The 18,137-nt window shown below is 25.0% G+C and overlaps 6 protein-coding genes across 6 annotated transcripts; 2 read left to right on the forward strand and 4 right to left on the reverse strand. All coding sequences in view use genetic code 12, as the record gives it.

Annotated features, from left to right (window-relative positions):
* Window positions 1–3,837: 3,837 nt before the first annotated feature.
* Window positions 3,838–4,761, forward strand: KGF54_003401 (uncharacterized protein; the record flags this gene model as incomplete). The annotated part of the gene is made up of 1 exon (XM_051763986.1): window positions 3,838–4,761. One exon carries the CDS (start codon window positions 3,838–3,840, stop codon window positions 4,759–4,761), a length of 924 nt encoding a protein of 307 aa, XP_051619461.1.
* Window positions 4,762–7,576: 2,815 nt separating this feature from the next.
* Window positions 7,577–8,476, reverse strand: KGF54_003402 (uncharacterized protein; the record flags this gene model as incomplete). The annotated part of the gene is made up of 1 exon (XM_051763987.1): window positions 7,577–8,476. The coding sequence occupies one exon, from the start codon at window positions 8,474–8,476 to the stop codon at window positions 7,577–7,579; it is 900 nt and encodes a 299-aa protein (XP_051619462.1).
* A 695-nt stretch (window positions 8,477–9,171) lies between these two features.
* Window positions 9,172–10,263, forward strand: KGF54_003403 (uncharacterized protein; the record flags this gene model as incomplete). Its single annotated transcript, XM_051763988.1, has 1 exon — window positions 9,172–10,263. One exon carries the CDS (start codon window positions 9,172–9,174, stop codon window positions 10,261–10,263), a length of 1,092 nt encoding a protein of 363 aa, XP_051619463.1.
* A 69-nt stretch (window positions 10,264–10,332) lies between these two features.
* KGF54_003404 (uncharacterized protein) lies at window positions 10,333–11,841 on the reverse strand (the record flags this gene model as incomplete). Its single annotated transcript, XM_051763989.1, has 1 exon — window positions 10,333–11,841. One exon carries the CDS (start codon window positions 11,839–11,841, stop codon window positions 10,333–10,335), a length of 1,509 nt encoding a protein of 502 aa, XP_051619464.1.
* A 621-nt stretch (window positions 11,842–12,462) lies between these two features.
* On the reverse strand, window positions 12,463–14,232 carry KGF54_003405 (putative serine/threonine protein kinase; the record flags this gene model as incomplete). Its single annotated transcript, XM_051763990.1, has 1 exon — window positions 12,463–14,232. The coding sequence occupies one exon, from the start codon at window positions 14,230–14,232 to the stop codon at window positions 12,463–12,465; it is 1,770 nt and encodes a 589-aa protein (XP_051619465.1).
* Window positions 14,233–15,630: 1,398 nt separating this feature from the next.
* On the reverse strand, window positions 15,631–18,003 carry KGF54_003406 (uncharacterized protein; the record flags this gene model as incomplete). Its single annotated transcript, XM_051763991.1, has 1 exon — window positions 15,631–18,003. The coding sequence occupies one exon, from the start codon at window positions 18,001–18,003 to the stop codon at window positions 15,631–15,633; it is 2,373 nt and encodes a 790-aa protein (XP_051619466.1).
* Window positions 18,004–18,137: the final 134 nt, after the last annotated feature.

The following is an 18,137-nucleotide window of genomic DNA, read 5'->3' on the forward strand; positions in this document are numbered from 1 at the left end:
TGAACTCATGTATCAAAAACTTTTGATGTAGAATTTACGTGGAAGTAAATTTCATGTTGTAAATGATATGTATTTTTTCGATGATCATGTACGAACTAAACCCAAATTCATGAAACGTACGGTTGATCTGAATCATTCACGAAAAAGAACGTTGATTTCCCCTCCATTTGCATCAATTTCAAGGTGCTAGATCTTTCTGTCAGTTCTTTTTAACCAAGCTTCGAAACCTGATCCGTAGATATAAAGTCAAAGCTTGGGTCTTATTTAATGGTCAAATCTTTTTCCTTAGACCTATTTGTCATTACTTACAGAACAAGCGATGGTGTAAATTTGACAATAAGCTGGGGTTCAATGATTAAAAGAAATATAAAAATCTCAGTGTTTATTAGTCGAGAGACTGAGAATAACACGAAAAGCTCCACCTTATCAAATTTTTAACAAAAAAAGGTATAGTATCAATTCTAATTCATATAAAATTGTAAAACTTAAAGTACGATTACTGTTTAAAGTAATCAAAACGGTCAAAACGATTAAACTAAAACAGTAGAATAATCATAAAGAAAATAAAAAGTTACTAAATTTAAGCTTTAAAAAATGTTGTAACAAAAATACTAAATATACTACCCCACAAAATCTTCGACTACTTCTAGAATTTCCAAAAAAAAAATTGGATTCAAAGTAAAAATTTTGTAAACAAATAACAAGTTCGCCTCCATTTGAAATTTTTACTAGCTTTATTTGGAAAAATCATTATGGTTATGAAATAATCATATCAAAATGGTTAGGTTTCTTTTTTTACAAAAAATTAACAAATATTGTTAAAATTTTTGCCGTATTAAAATAAAAAAATGTGTGTATAAAAAAAAAAATTAAATTTAGCTTTTTTAAATTATCCTAAAATTATAACACAAAGTTAAAAATTATAATAATGCAAGTGAATAAAAAAGAAAATAAAAAATAATTTATTATTTTGTACAAAATAGGTTAAAATTTTATCCATGTTCAACAGATCCGTTGATGATTTCTCCTATTGTTTATGAGCTGATTGTTTAATGCTCACAGTTGTTACAGTCATCCCAAACGTGCTTACCTGGAGAACTGCTATCGAGGTGTTGCAACAAGTGATGGGAAAAAAGAAGCTAAAAATTTATGTTCTCTATTCATTTCCAAATGTCAGTGTTTTGTGTCAAACTTCGATTTATTTACTCTAAATCGTTAATTACAATTGTTAAATTTAAACTAAAAAAATAATACTTATATATGGAAAGCGAAAGAGCTAAAAACCAGAAAGACAATGTAAAAGAACAAATGTTAACTAAAACGGATAAACTCAAATAAGGATAAATACATTTTACATATTTTGCTTTATCACTGCCCCACAACTTGGAGTCAAATAAATTCGATTAGAGAAAACAGAACAATACTAACAATAGACTTGATATATACTTCATTTGTGAATGATTAAGCTTTTAACTTTTCAAATTTCTAAAAGAAAGTTTTGGTGTGGGGGAAATATCGGACTCGATGATTGAAAAAAACCAGAGACAAAATCAAAACCAAAAAAATTTCATTAACCAATAATTTGTAACATATATTCGAGTTGTAATCTGGTCTTGAACGATTGAGATCTTGTTACTCGTTAACTCCTTAGATGATCATATAAGAAAATTGTGAAAAAATAGATCATCTTATTTTGAAATGTATTGATTTATTTCATCAAGAAAAAAACAAATAAAATTCAATAGTAAGGCGAGGCGAAAAATGTGTTGTGAATGATGACATCTTTTATCTAGAAAAGTCTCAAGAGAAACAAGAGTTTCTTCGTTGTCATTGATCTAGCTTGTCTCAATCTTAGATATTCAACCAGTAATTATAAATTTCTTATTACAATAATCGAATCATTAATTCTTACTCCGCATTGACGTTATGAGACAAGCAGAGAAGCAAAAACATTTAAGCGTCTTTACATTTCTCGGATTAATTATTTTTTTCTTATTCTTGAATTTAAATTTAAATTTAAACTTTTTAGTTTTTTGTTTTAATTTTTCCTTTTTTTATATTGTTCAAAATTTTAATGCGATATGCAACAACAAAGTGTAATATATTTATTCATTCAGTTGAGTATTATAATTTGTCCCGCCCGCGTTATATTATAATTCAAACTTGTACTAGATATTGCGTATAGAAGGAAGAAAGATGATGTTTAAGATCCTTTCTCCACAGTTTAGATAGTAAGAATCATCTAGATACAAGATCAATTGACTAGTAACATACAAATTAGTCAACTACCTTCAAAAAAATAATAATATCTAATAAACTACTTAACGCCTAAATGATTTTATTATAATTACTTTATATCTTAATTTCGTAATTCTGTTCCTATCTCAATAGAGAATAATATTTCAGCTTCGCTTTTAAAAACTTTAATTATGAATTTAAACTTTAATAAAAACTTATAAAGAATGTCAATGTTAATTTCCATTTGTGACTCGAATATAAGCCAAAACCAGGAGCCTTCTAGAATTAGGTGCTCTAGGTAATTTTTCTTAGAGTAAGTGACCTCAGTCAAGTTATATAATAAAAAGGAGGGAGACATATATCTCTTGTCAAATCTCTAAATTAGCGGATAATAGTATAAAAAGGAGTGATGAAATCCGATGAAACAAAATACATAAGTTTAGTGTATCCATTATTTTGTTAGCTATACAAATTTAGGTAATATCAAGAGGTTAAATCTAAAATCTGTTAGCTTCAATTGTTAACCGGACCAAAAAAAGGAAAAAAAAAAAAAAAAGTTACACAATTAGGATAAAAATATAAATACAAAATTGAAAAACAAAATTTGTTATAAGCCTTATTTAAGCCTATGTAATATCTTGAAACTCTCCACCTTCTAGTTTTTATATTCAATTAAAAATGTGTCACTTTCTCAATTAACCAAAATATAGATTCAGTAGATCTTCAAGATTTTTACTTATTTCCATTACTTAATTGTTATTTCTTTTTTCATTGCTAAAGAATGTCACACTTCCGTTTAAATATTAAATATATAGCAATGGATTAAAGGAGTTTGTTGTATAATTCGATTGCCTCAGTACTAAATTAATTTTTTATATAGTAAACGATGTTACTGTTCAATAATTATTAGTATGATGGATAAGTAAATTTATAATGCAATGTAGTTTTTAATAATATAAAATTCATATTAGACAACAATTTCCTCAATCTTTAATAAGCTTATTAATTACAATTACTTATTAGTTCTTTTGTTTCAATGTAAAGAAGAATTAAGAAAATCTACTAGTTAATGATATAATTATTGGAGTAATGAAATTCAAGTAGTAAATATTTAATAAAATATTATCATAACTATTGATATTATCTTATTTATTATTTTACCCAAATTTTAATTATGTTTCTTTATTTTTATATTTTTATATTTTTTCAATTTAATTTTAATTTCTCCTCATTTTTAAAATTAATAATTAAAATTAAATTAAAAAAAAAAAAATAAAATGTTTGTGTAACATTTTATAATTTAATTATAAAAATAAAAAAAATAAAAAAAACAAAAAAAATAAAAAAAAAAAATAAAAATAAAATTCAAATGGCTCAAACTAATTTAAATATTTATTATAAATATAAACAGATTTTTATTCTCAGATTTTCTTAATTTAACGTTTTTTTAAAATTTAGTTAATTTACATTTTTATCAACAGTCTTTAAACATCAACATTTTTATAATCAATATCAAAGTAACTTAATAAGAACACGTACAAAGGAAAGAGTAATATCTTTAACATATATTATTCACTATAAACAATATATTAAAATAAGATGTATTATTTTACAGATGACACAATAATAAATTCAAAATTATCAAACACTTATCTATATACTAAATTTAATTGTAATATAGATTATTTAGAATATGTACCTACAACAACAACAGAAACCAACAATATAAATTCAGATGATTTTGAATTTGATATTAATAATTTTCAAAATCAGCAAAATCAAGATCATTATTTAAAAAACAATCAAAATTTATTATTATTTATTAAATATTTAAAATCAAATCCTGATTATAAATTTAATAATTATTTTTATTATAAAAGATTAAAAAATATATGTTGGAGAAGGATATATCAAAATCATAAAGATTTACAATTTTTAAATCCATTAATTATAAATTGGGATAAAAATTCAGATATTACTTGGTTATATGGTCCAAAAATTGAATCATCATTATCTTCATTAATTAATTTATCACATCAAAATGAAATAATGATAGAGAAAGATGAAGTAGAAGTAGAAGTAGAGGAAGAGGAAGAAATTGATAATCATACAATTACTGATGAAAACATTAATAAATTTAATAATAATGCTATTAATATTGACAACACTACCAACAAGAACAATAAAGATGATGATGATATTTCTGTATCATCATTAGATTCAGATTCAACAATAACTTCAAATTATAGTTTAAATTCATCATCAAGAAAAAGTTCAACAACATCGAATTTATCAAGTTCTTATTATGAAGAAGACTTAAAACAATCTCAACAACAACAACAACAACAACCACCTCCAAGATCATGTTTAAAAGGTTCACCAAAATTAACTTCAACATCTACATTTCAACAACCACAACAACAACAATCACGTAAAGTATCATTTAATTATATTATAAATATGAGAGAAATAATAGATAATATTTCATTAGATTATAATTTTTTAGATAGAAATTGTGTTTAAAACATTATTACATTCATCAAATTCATTTTGTTACAAATTTTGTATTTTATTTTGCATTGTTCATCATTTATCATTCATTTTAATTACATCTTTTACATTTAATGCATTAATTAATTACATTTTCATTTAAATTAAATTACACTCAAGTATAAAGTAGGTTTTTATAGCTGGTCTATAATAAAAATTAAACAAAAATTATGGGGTTAAATTAGAAAATTAATATTACAATATATAAAAAAAAAAGTTGGATTAGATTTTTAATAAATTAAATAATCTTCAATTCAATTGATTTATCTTAAAACAATAGAATTGAAAAAAGACTTTGTAAAATTAGAACTAGAACAGATCTACCATTACGGAATCTCTAGATTTGAGATCTGAGTATTTAATGTATATGATATGAACTGATAGATCTTCTATCTTTCAATTTACTCTACTCAACCAGCACATGAGATTCTACTCACTTTCTTCAAAATTAATTGTATTTGTTTACACAGTTGGTATATCGTATATCATATATGAGTACATTTAGTAATATTATTTAAATTCGTAATTGGATTCCCACAAATTAAAATAATAAAAAATTAAAGTTTTTGTGTAAATAAAAGTTTAAAGTTTAAAATTTAATAATATACAAAAATTTACAAGGAGATGAAAATTTTAATTTGGTTACACTTTTCAACAAAAACATAAAGATTGTAAACAACAATCATCAATAAACTTTATTATGTACATACTTATAGATACATAACAAACTTATGCAGTTTTCTAAATACTTCTCATACATTACATTAAATTGAAATTCATTAATCCGTAAGATTACATCTCAACAAATACAATCATTTATTAACAATTGTGTAACATCACCCCCCTTTATCTTTTACACATTTTAATTCTTTCTATTTGGATTGATTGTTGGTACTAATATTAATTTACACATCCACCCCGGAACCGATAAAAATTAAATTAACATCTGAAAAAATGACAAATACACAAAATAGATTATTCTCCCTATAATTATATTTTTTTTTACTCCATCTTATTTTTAATAATCGTAAAAAAAATGGGGAGGCTGTTGGTTTTGTGTTATTTAATTTTTATTTTTTATTTTTGTTTTTTTTTTTATTTTTTCTTTTAAATATTTGACATATTTTTTATTTATATATGACTATTTAAATGTACTAATATATCATTCAATATACATAAATCAAAGTCAGGTTTAAACCAATGAATAAATTTTAGACTGGAGTATTGCTAGATGACCTTCTCCCACCTCTAAACAATTTAATAAATTTTTTATTTATCATTCTCAATCTTAAAGATTTTAGGGAAAAACTCAATTAACAAAATTCCAAAAAGGTGACGAGTTTGCCAGATCCATATGTGTGTAATATATGTGTTTTGTATTTCCAGACTGGTAAAGCCATAAAAGAAGAAAAATGAGACAAATAGATCCTCAAAGTGTTTGACATAGGGCTAAAAATTTCCCGATGTTCTATAATATTGACTAAAATGCTTCTAAGTTGAAAATCTCTATTTAAACATACAGTGCTTGATCGTCAAAACTCATAGTGTGAAATCTCATCAATTTTTATGCCCACTTCAAACTCAAAACCTGTAGTCCTATATCCGCTCAAGTAAATGATAAAATACTATTAAAAAAAGTCAATCCATGAACCCGGTATATACTTTCCCAATTAGGTTTGTTGAAACACTTCCTACCAAAAACTTTATATAGAGCGCGGAAAAGTATTTGATTATTTACAACCAAATTAAAACCCTTTAAATATCAAATGCTATATGATGCAAAACTAGAAGTTACACCTTTATTTGCTAAATTTGAAACAAAGTATTTCCGATCCAACATTTACTTATTCATAAAAATTCAGAACTTGTGGCCGGGAAGGGAACTGCGTATTTCCAATGTCCTAGCTGTTGGATTTTACTACCGATCGAAATCATTTAATCAACAAAAACTTATAGTATTTTCCGAGCTATTCTCCTATTGCCAACATTTTTCTGAGAAAAAGGGGAAGGTGGAAAAGGTAATCTATTTTGAATAGCAACTAGCAAAGTATGTGATTAGTATAATTGCAGATCTGATTTTAATTTTTGAAGAAGAGAACAAATTTGTAAACGTTTGGATCTTACTCTATTGTTTACTTTAATATTTGGAGGCAAATGACAGAAGAACAAAATTAAAAATGCTTACATAAGTTTAAAGTGGATGGATTTATGAGGTGTAAGTGTACATACTTGATAACTTTAAATTTACTATTATTGTTTTTCAGGTAATTGCACCTATTTAGATCTAACATTAACTTGCTAAGATCTTGTAGAAGAAAAAGTAGATCTACTTAATTACCTAATTCTCCGAGATTCAGTATTTAGTTACATAATTCAATATGGCGTTTATTGTTCTATTTTTTTCTTAACTTGCTTGTGATAAAAGATTAGTATAAAGTTTTTTGATGAAAGATTAAGTTTCGTGAATTATATTTTCTGAATGAAAAGTGTTTGAAATTAAACTTAACTTGTTACACAAACTTATTGTACCCCACCTTTTTGATTTTGTATTAGCCGTACATAAGAGAGCAAGAGCTTATAGTTTATTACAATACTCACAATTATAAAAAAGTTCTAATCTAAATAACATTTACCTCGAAAGTGAGTACTTTGGAATTTAAATTAAAATTTAAATTAAATTTTAAGTATTAGTATTAATTATTAGCTATTGGAATGTGTATATTGAAAAAATGAGTACAACAAATTGAACCAAAATTGATTTATTAAAGAATTGATTAGATGAGCTATTTTACCACCATAAAAATGCAATCTCAAGCAAAATGGTTGAGAAAGCTTGTGGCAATAATGTGAAAATTCCCATTTTTGCATTTGAGCCTAACAATTTGTAACTTCCATCTGTTGCTTGAAAAGCATCAATTACCAAATAAATGTTTTCAATTAATAAAATGATTGATGCTAAACCTACCAACAAAATTGAAAGTCTATAGTCTCTGCATTTTAGTGAATATATAATGGAAAACAAAATCATTAAAACTGTTGAAATAATGTACATGATGGATATGACTTTTGTTAAACTTTCACTTGCATCATACGGATCACTTGCATAAAGTGATGGACCAGTTATGTACAAAATTATTGAGATTGATGTATATGTTGTAATGATTAAAAATTGTAACCATCCTGATCTATCAATTTTGCTTTTTTCTACTTTTGATAAAGCTTCTTGAATTGGAGTATTTTCAATGTCAGTCTCATCACTTGAGTTTTTTTCAACAAAATTTGTAGAAGACGAATTTCTCAAACGAGTATGAAAAGCACTATTGGTTTTTTCTTCAACAACTTTATCATGCTCTGTCCTTTCTTGAAAGTGTTTAATCAACAAACTAAAACAAATTATTATTAATCCTAATCCCATAACTTGAAAAATATAAGTAGTTGCATATAAACTATAACCTCTAGTATCATATCCGGTTTTGTTTAAATACACTATAGCTAAAGCTGATGCTGTAAATCTTGTTGCAAAATAAAAACTTAATGCTATTAAATATAATATAATATTTTTGAAATCTCTTGTCTTTATTAATTTATATATTATTATGGTGATAAATGTTATTGATAAAATTAAGTTAATTATCCATTGTGCGGTGAAAAATTTCTTCCATTCATTATCACTTACTTGTTCGTTCATTTTTACTTCTATAAAATTTTGAGTATAAGTTTCATCAGGACACACGGCTATACATTTATATTAATAAATTAATTACATTTAAAACAATAAAATTTATTTTTAGAAATCTAAACTATCGAAAAAAAAAACAATAAATGACAATCAAAATAGGGGATTTTATAGAATTGGTCACCTCTTTCTTCTGAATGTTACTACATTTATGTTGTTTATAAATTTATTAAGTAGTCACCTTGAGTGTCAACATTGAGTTTGTTGTTTACCAGCTTTAATAGGTAAAACTTATGATACTTTAATTTAACATTTTATTCTATTTCCCCTTTATTTTTTTAAATTTACACAAGCCTTGTTTTTTACGAGATTTTTTTTTTAGCTCTTAACACAAAATTGAAATTATGATTTAGAATTAAGTTTGTTAAGTATTGACAATCAGAATTAGAAGTTCAAAACTTATGTGGTGCAACAACCACATTCTATTTCCAGCTTGTTTATTGGTGACTTGTTGATGTACATACACATTCTTATGTACAGCCTAGTGATATACTAAATTAATTTCGCTAATTAGACAAGTGTCAGAAAAATAATGACATTCTTTGAGATGATGAGACATATGATTTGGACTGAAAAATAAATTTTTTACTTTAAGTATTATTTTAAACGGTATTTTCTTATAACAATTTGCAAACCTGAAAAACAAGATGTTAAAGCAACCTATTAGACTACTACTAAGTAGACGAGGTCTATCAACAACTACATCGAATTTAAAACCATTTAACAACCATTCAAATTATAAGTCATCATCAAATAAATCATCATCAATACTTTCATCAAATAGATTTCAAGAACAATACAATAAATCCAAGACTAATAATTCGAATCACAACAACAAAAGAGTACCTAGACCTTCTCACCAAAACCTGAATCACCGAACCAGCAACAATCACAACAGATTCGACTTACAAAAAATTCTAGAAACAGGTTCAGAATCATCTCAAAATGCACTAAAATCAATCTTAACAAAATTATACAATCTCAATACAAATTATCAAATTCAACAAGTAACAGACCAAGGTTTATCAACATGCAAGATTCACGAAATACTAAAAGACTTAAATTTACAAAAACAAGGTATACAACTTATTGAAAGAGATGATAAATTACCATTAGTTAAAATCATCAAGATTCAAGAAATGTTAAAATCTTATAATGATGAATTAGCAGAATCAAAAGAATTAGAATTATTAAAAATTGGATCAACAAAAACAATGAAAATTTTAGATAATAAATTGAAATCAAAACAAAAAAAATCAAGTGATAAACAATTTATAATAAAATGGAATATAAGTATTAATGATTTAAAAAATCAAAAATTTAATGAATTAGAAAAATTATTGAAAAAAAATGGGAAATTTAATTTATACATTATTACAAATAAAAATATATCATTTATGAATAATCCAAACATCAAGGACATTATAAAAGATCATGATCAATTAAATTTGGAAATAAGAAAAAGAGAATTAATCAAAGATAAAATCGAAACTTATCTTAACGAATTAACTGAATCACCACTCAAATGTAAATGGAACTTAATTGATGGTGACGTAAATACAAGATTACAATATGGAATCTCAAGTGTTGTCAAACCAACAGAAATTAATGAACCAAAACCTGAAATACAGGAGATCGAGCCCATTAAAGTTCAAAAATCACAACCAAGACAAACACAACAGAAAAAAATAGAAGAAGATGATCTTGATTCATTATATCTGTTCAAAATTGAAGATTAACCTGTAAATAATCAATATACATTGTAAATAGAATCTAATGAATATAACTACGATTAATTACAAATTATATTAAACTATACTACCATATCTATAACTTTGATTACTCAGTAGTAAATCATTATTTTTCTTTTTACTACTTTGTTTATTATTTAAGGAAGATTTATTCGAATTTTTTAAATTTCGTTGTTGTTGTATTTGTCTTTGTTTTCTTAATTTTTGAACTTTATAACCATATAAATGACTTTCTAAAGTTTCATCAACAATGGGGTAATTTAGTATTTTTTTAATATCTGGATCATTTAATGAATATATTTTAATATTATTTATAGCATCCTGGTAAATTTTTTCATCAATATCGAATTTTTCTTTTGAATAATCAATATTAGATAATTGTGAATCTGAATTTAATATATTTTGAATTGAATTCTCACCAACTTCACCAATTTCAGAATCTGAATAATCTTCTTCTCTTATAGTGATTGGTGATCCAGGTGGTGAATTTTTAGGTGATTGTGAATATATACCTCTCATTGATGTATTGTTTGATAATATTGATGCATTATCTAATGCATGAACTTCAGAAGTACTAGGTATAATATTTTGAGCACCACTAATACTTGTATTATCAGGTAACCAATGCTTATGTTTACCATCATAATGATATCTTAGTCCTTGATGAATTCTACTCATTCTTCCCTTTGAATCAGGGTGAGCAACCATTGCTTCTACTGAATCAAATTGTCTATAATCTTTATAATGATCACCTTTGAAAGTCTTTTGAAAATCTATAACTAAATCTTTAAAGCCTAACCAATCTTTTAAAGCGTAATAAAATTTATATCTACCCCATGGTAAATTTGATATAGTAAAAGGTATATAACTGAAAGATAACCAATGACCCACTGCAAAAGCAATTAATTCAACACATAATAATGCATTTTGTATACATATCCCAATACTTTGTCCACCATTATTTTCATTTGATCCTGGTAAAATTTCGAAAAAATTCAATATTGCTAATATTACACCTTGCCAATATGAGGCAAAAATAATTAATTTAACACACAAGAATTTCCCTACTGGTTTAAAAGGTTTTAAATCATTCCATAATATCTTCCAAAATATAGCCAATGAATATAAACTTAGCGTAACACTAGCATTATAAATTAAAGTTAACCAAAGATATACCGATTTAAAACTCATATCATTAACATTATAAAATCCAGTTAATTCTCCAACTATAATAGTGACACATATGATAGGTTTTAACCAAACGTATTGCAATATACCTCTTTTTATCATTAAAAAGGTTTTTGGATCAGATATATCTAATGGTGGTAAAATATACCCCACTATACCAGGATGTTTTACTGGTTCTCTCCCACTTGTCATTATGATAATATTTCTTTCACCACCCAACATATCACTTAATAATGAAAAAAAGGTATATATAACAAAAGCTTCATAAACTTCTCTTGTAGGTTCCAAAATAAATTTATTAAAAATTGAAGTTTGATTAATTAACATTGAATAACAAGTTAATGCAAATAATGGAACTATCAACTGAATTCTAATCATTAATCTTTGTTGGAAAGGTTTTCTATAATTTAATAAATGTAAAAATATACATATAAATATTATTATTGCTGATATCAATGATGAATATAATGATATTTTAATTAGAAAATTTGGTAATCTTGGTCCTTTTGTTGTGCCTCCTTCATCTGAATCGGTATTATATATCTTATATAGTAGATTTGTGACATTGTGTTTATGTAGTATCATTAATAATGTATATTAAGGCTGCGCCAATGATTAATATAAAGTAAATACAAGTTTCTAAATTGTTGATATGTAATTGATAACACTTCAGCTATTATTAATTTCTTGTTTGTATCTATTTCTTTTAGATGACACAAAACATTTTCTTTTTTTTTGGGTTTTTTATTTTTTTTATCAGTAAGTTTTAAGGGGTAATATAATACCAAAATATATAATTCAATTGGTAATTGTTTTAATTACTCAAAATGTTTCGGTCATTATCAACAAGTTGTAAAGTCAACGGATATACAAACAAAACCTACAATAATCACTCAACTATTCAAATTGACCTTTAACTTTTTATATATTTTATCCAAACTAAAAATCTCTACAAATTTTTTCCCTTACTTCCTTATTCTATACTTTTCCTTTCTTATTTTAAGTCATCCCTGCTTCTTTTAATCTTTTAGCTCTTTCTCTTTCCGCAGTAATTTTTTTTAAATCATCTTCAGTAATTAAATGATGTTCATGATTTTCAGATTTTATAGTATGTTCATCAACATTTTTTTCACCAATAACTTTACATTCACTAATACTTTGAATAAATGGATCATTAGATACATCAGACATAAGATATCTTCTTTTGGGATCTAATATTAACATATTTTTAATTAATGATCTTGAATCTGCTGGTAATAATCTTAATAATTTTTCTGGTCCAACTGTTACGGGATGATGAGCATGTCTTGAATCTATTGTTAGATTATTCATATCATCTTCAACATTATTACCTGGATTTAATTGAGGGCCAACAAATGACCTATATGATGGATCACTTAATTTTGGTAATTTCCATGGAAACCTTTTCAAAATCATACAACAATATATTATAGCTATGGACCAAACATCAGCAACTCTTGGATCATACCCAACACCTAAAGGTTCAAAAACTTCTGGTGATAAATAAGGATCTGATCCAACAACACCTCTTGCTCTAATTAATTTATGTTTTGGACTTAACATTATATCATTTTCTGTAATATAATAACCATTAGGAACTTCTTTTCTAAATTGTACAGCTGATCCAAAATCAATTAATTTTAATATACCATTATTGTTAACAACACAATTATCTAATTTTAAATCTCTATGAGCTAAACCATTTTCATGTAAAAAATGAACACCATTTATAATTTGTTTGAAATAACAAAATATTTCATTTGTATTCATTAATCCTGACATTACCAAATTGAAAAAATCATATGAACAATATTCCATAACTATATAATAATCAGGATCTTTTATATATTTGTTTGTTATTGAATAATCTTTGATTAATTCAAATGTATGTATAATATTTTGATGAACTAAGTATTCCCCCACTTTATATTCATTTTGAACTTTTGTTTGATAATCACTTTCTTGTTCTGCTGGTAATCTACTTCTAAATTTTTTAACAGCATATATTTTGTTAGGATCATTTTTAGAAGTTAATAAATTAACTGATCCACTTGCTCCTGTACCTAATAATTTACCAGGTGTACCATATTTTTTAAACAAATCAGCAGTTGGATGAATGGGGTCAGGTTTACCAATTTTAGAAGTTGGTTTATGTTTATGAGATGATAAACTATCTGAACTATCATTATTATTATTCTTGAATTTTTTTAAAAATCTCTTTAATGATAAATGATGATGATTATTTCCATTTATATTTGAATCTTTAGACATATCTGAACTTGAAGAAGATGGTGAATAATTATTATTTAATGTGGTTGAACTACCTCCATTATTATATTGTTGTTGATGATTATTATTATTGCTATTATAATGATTTAAACTTTGTTTAGATGATGAATGTTGATTATTTATTCCAGCTAAATTATTATGATTATTATTATTACTATTTACATAATTTTGTGAATTTGATGTACCATTTTTCTGTTGTTGATTTGGATTTACAATTCTTGTGGAATTTATTGAACTTGTAGTTGAAAGTGGAGAACTTGATCTATTATTCCTTTGATTTAATAATGATCTATGAGGCTGTGATTGACTTTGTGGGTGTTGCGGCTGTTGTTGATGTTGTTGATGTTGTTGATGTTGATGATGTACTTGTTGTTGTTCATTATTTGATTTCTTAGATTGATCATCAACTAATGAAGATGAAGATGAAGATGATGAAGTAAAAAATTTCTTAAACGGCATATCATGGATCTATAAATTATATATGAATAATTGTCTATCAAATATTTTTAATTAGGAAATGTAAATCAATGGAAAAAAAAATGTCAAAATAGATCAGTATTTTTAATTGAATAAATATATTGATGTTGAACAAAATTGATTAAATGAAATCAGAGATACTCTTCTTTTATCAATTCAATTGTGAGATAGATTAAAATAATATTGATATATCTAGTAAAATAAATTGTTGAAATTTTAAATCTTTAAATCATTTATTATAATTTAATAATAGTTCCTAGTTCAATATTATAATAATAATTTTAATTCATTCAAGAGATATAATAAACGAGGGAATCAAAAAATATCATTAAAATTTCAATTTCTATTTTTATTTAAAAAATTTCTATTATATTGGAGAACTTAATTATGTAGATCATTGATCATAACGGATAAATTTATATAAAATAGTATTTAATTAACAACCGGTTCTATTGTTTTATTGATTTACAGCTTTAAAAGAATATATCAACTAGTAATTACGTAGTCCATTAAACCATATTGTTTTAAACTTTATTCGAACTATAGGGAAGTAAAGTAAGTATTATTAAACAGGGTTTCAACTTTCTACAATTTCTTCTACCAATTTAAACTACTAATTCTTAATTGTCAACACAAAGATACGAACAAAATATATATATTAATTATTACTATTCTAAGTTAAAATAAGGAACCAAAATATGATCACAAATATCTTATTTATTGAATGGATTAATTTGATATTTAAAAAATCTGTCAAAATCTGTCAAATTAATTTAATCAATTACGAAATAGAAATAATTCTTAAAATAATAAATTATTATTTTCATTATACTTTTGATTCAAGCTTTATTTTTACACTGTTTAATCGTTAATTCCGGATTAGCCTCATTTTAATGATTTATATCTAACTATTTAATTTACAATCATTCACTTTGTATATATATAATCGTATGAGAATTAATGGAATAAAGAAGATGAACTTTCAATTTAATAGATCACGTAACGTAAGTATTAATTTTGTAACCTTACTAAGAAAGAATTAATGTGATTATGATTTTTTTCATGTGTATTCTTGGGTTTAAGAGAACTACAATGTTACACAAGTGACTATAAAAGCTTATTTTTAATGATTAGATAACAAATTATCACATTCTTATATTATATATATGTGAATGTGCAAATTTCAGTAAAAAAAAAAGGCTTAATCATATTACTGCTATGATTTCAAAACATGTACATTCAATTCGTTATAAAATTTAAATAAATATAAGTTACAAAGTTGTTATAAATTTATTTAATAAATATTCTAAAGATAATACTAACAGACATACTAGTGATGATGATTCCACTTTTTGGTAATGAAAAACTTCAACTAATTTTTTAATGTTTCTTTTTACTACTACTATTTGAACCAATTGATGAATTTCTACTATTAGATTTATCACCACTACCATTATTAGATAATAAAGATTTATTTTCTTCATTATCATCAAAATTTAAATTATCATTCATATTAAAAGATTCAGATCTTGTACTTGATGATCTTTTTTTCTTTTTATTTTTTTTGTGATGTTTTGATGATGTAGAAATAGATCCATCTAATATTAAATCATCATCTTGATCTTCTCTATCACTTACATTTTCAATTATTGTTTTATGAACACCATCTACATTTATAACACTTTCAATTATACCTCCTGTTCTATAACTACGAGATTCTTGTTGTTCTGGAATTAATAAACCTTCATTATCTCTATTTGTTTTTTGTATAGGTATATTTCTTGATGATATTTGAACATCATAATGTCCATCATTATAATGTTTATCTTCACTATTAGAATCTTTGTTGTGATGATTACCATTTGAAGTAGTAGTATTATTTGGTTGATCTGATACATCTGTTTCTTTTTCATCCGGTAATAAAAATCTATTATTATTATTAGTATTATTATGTCTTGGTGGTTGTGAGGAATCTCTTTTTACATCTAATGATCTCTTTTTTGCTTCATTTAATGCACCTTCTTCTGTTGGATGAACAACTCCAACCAAATTTGAATCATTACTAACGTCATGATGCTCATGATCTTGTTCATTTAAATTTGGTGGTGCAGGAGAAGCAGCTTTTGCAACAGAATCAATTGTACCTTGATCTGGTCTTTTGATTGTAACAAATTTTTTACTTGTTTCTAAAGGATTCATTGCTGGATTTTTAATTTTCCATTTTGATGCATTAGCATTGGTTGAATTCTTTTGATCAACACTAGTTGATGGATCTGTCAAATGTTCAGACTTATTATCTCTTCTTGTATTTGGAGTTGATGAAATTACAGTTGCTTGAGAACCTTGTCTTGTTAATCTTTCTCTTAAATCAGATGGTGGATTTATTTGAGAATCTAATGAATTTCTTTTTGATGTTGCTCCACCTCGTTGATATAGATTATGTAAATAAGCAGTTAAATTTCTTTTTGATAAAGGACCTGGTTGTTTTCTTTTAATATTTTTATTTATATCAATATAAACATCAGATTCATCAACAATTTCTTCACCAATTAATTCTTCAATAACATCTTCTAATGTTAAAACACCAATGGCTCCAGTTGGTTCACCAGGAGTTTCACTAACTATAATCATATGAGATTTACCTTCTTGGAAATAATTTAAAATGTTCAAACATGAAGTATCTGTACCAGTTTCTGGTAATGTAGCTAATGGGAAAGAAGCAACAGGTAATGAATCTTCAGGATCATAACTAATTAATACTCTAACTAATAACATACCAATGAAATTATTTGGTTCATTAGGTAAATGAATTGGAATTCTTGAAAATCCAGCATTGAATATTTCTTCAACGGTTTTTTCATCTAATAAAGTATCAGCACTCATTGTATAAACTCTATCCATTGGTGTCATAATTGAACTAACTGATTTTTCTTTTAAATCTAAAACTGCACTAATTATAGTAACTTCATCTTGATTTAATCTTTCAACTCCCATAGTTTTATGTAATGTAACTAAAGTTTTTAAACCTGATTTTTTATAAACTGTACCATGATCTTCTCCTAAAATATGATCTAATAATAAAGCACAAGGATAAGCAACTGGATACATAATATACATTAATATTAAAACAAATGGTGCAAATAATGATCCAACTTGTAAACCATATCTAACACAAATAGATTGAGGAATAATTTCTCCAAATATAACTATAGAAACAGTTGAGGTAACAACAGCTGGCCAACCACCACCAAGACAACGATCTAAAACAATTGGTAATGATTCATTTGTAATAACATTTGATAATAATAAGGTAACTAAAACCCAATGTTTACCTCTACCAATCAATTTTAAAACATTTTTTGCATGTTTTCTTTCATTCTTATCACCACTTGTTGCAATAACTTTTAAATAAACTTCATCTTGTCCCATAAGTCCTAAAGTTAAACCAGCGAAAACACCACCAGCTAAAACTAAGAACATTGAAATAAACAAGTTGATATAAAATTCTTTAGGAGTTAATTCATGATGTTTTTCAACATCAATATCTTCATTTCTTCCATAAATTGGAATTGAATGAACTAATTTTATAAAATTTGAAAATATAAATAAAATTTTACCAATACCATTTGAACCAATATTTGAATTAAATTTTGTTGGAGTTGTAATTGTTTTGGATAATGATGATTTATATTTATTATTTAAGGAGACGGTAGTACCATATTGAGATAGTGAAGATAGTTTATTTTTTGACATATACGTATATATATATATATTAATAAAACTTGTTTTGTCTTGCTGGATTGTTTTTAAACTAATCTATAAATAATTGAATATATTTTTAATATAAAAAAAATAAAAAAGATGATTTGAGTTTGAAAAAAAGGTTG

Source organism: Candida jiufengensis, assembly GCF_024610255.1.
Source record: "Candida jiufengensis strain CBS 10846 chromosome Unknown scaffold2, whole genome shotgun sequence".
Lineage (NCBI taxonomy): Eukaryota > Fungi > Ascomycota > Pichiomycetes > Serinales > Debaryomycetaceae > Lodderomyces > Lodderomyces jiufengensis.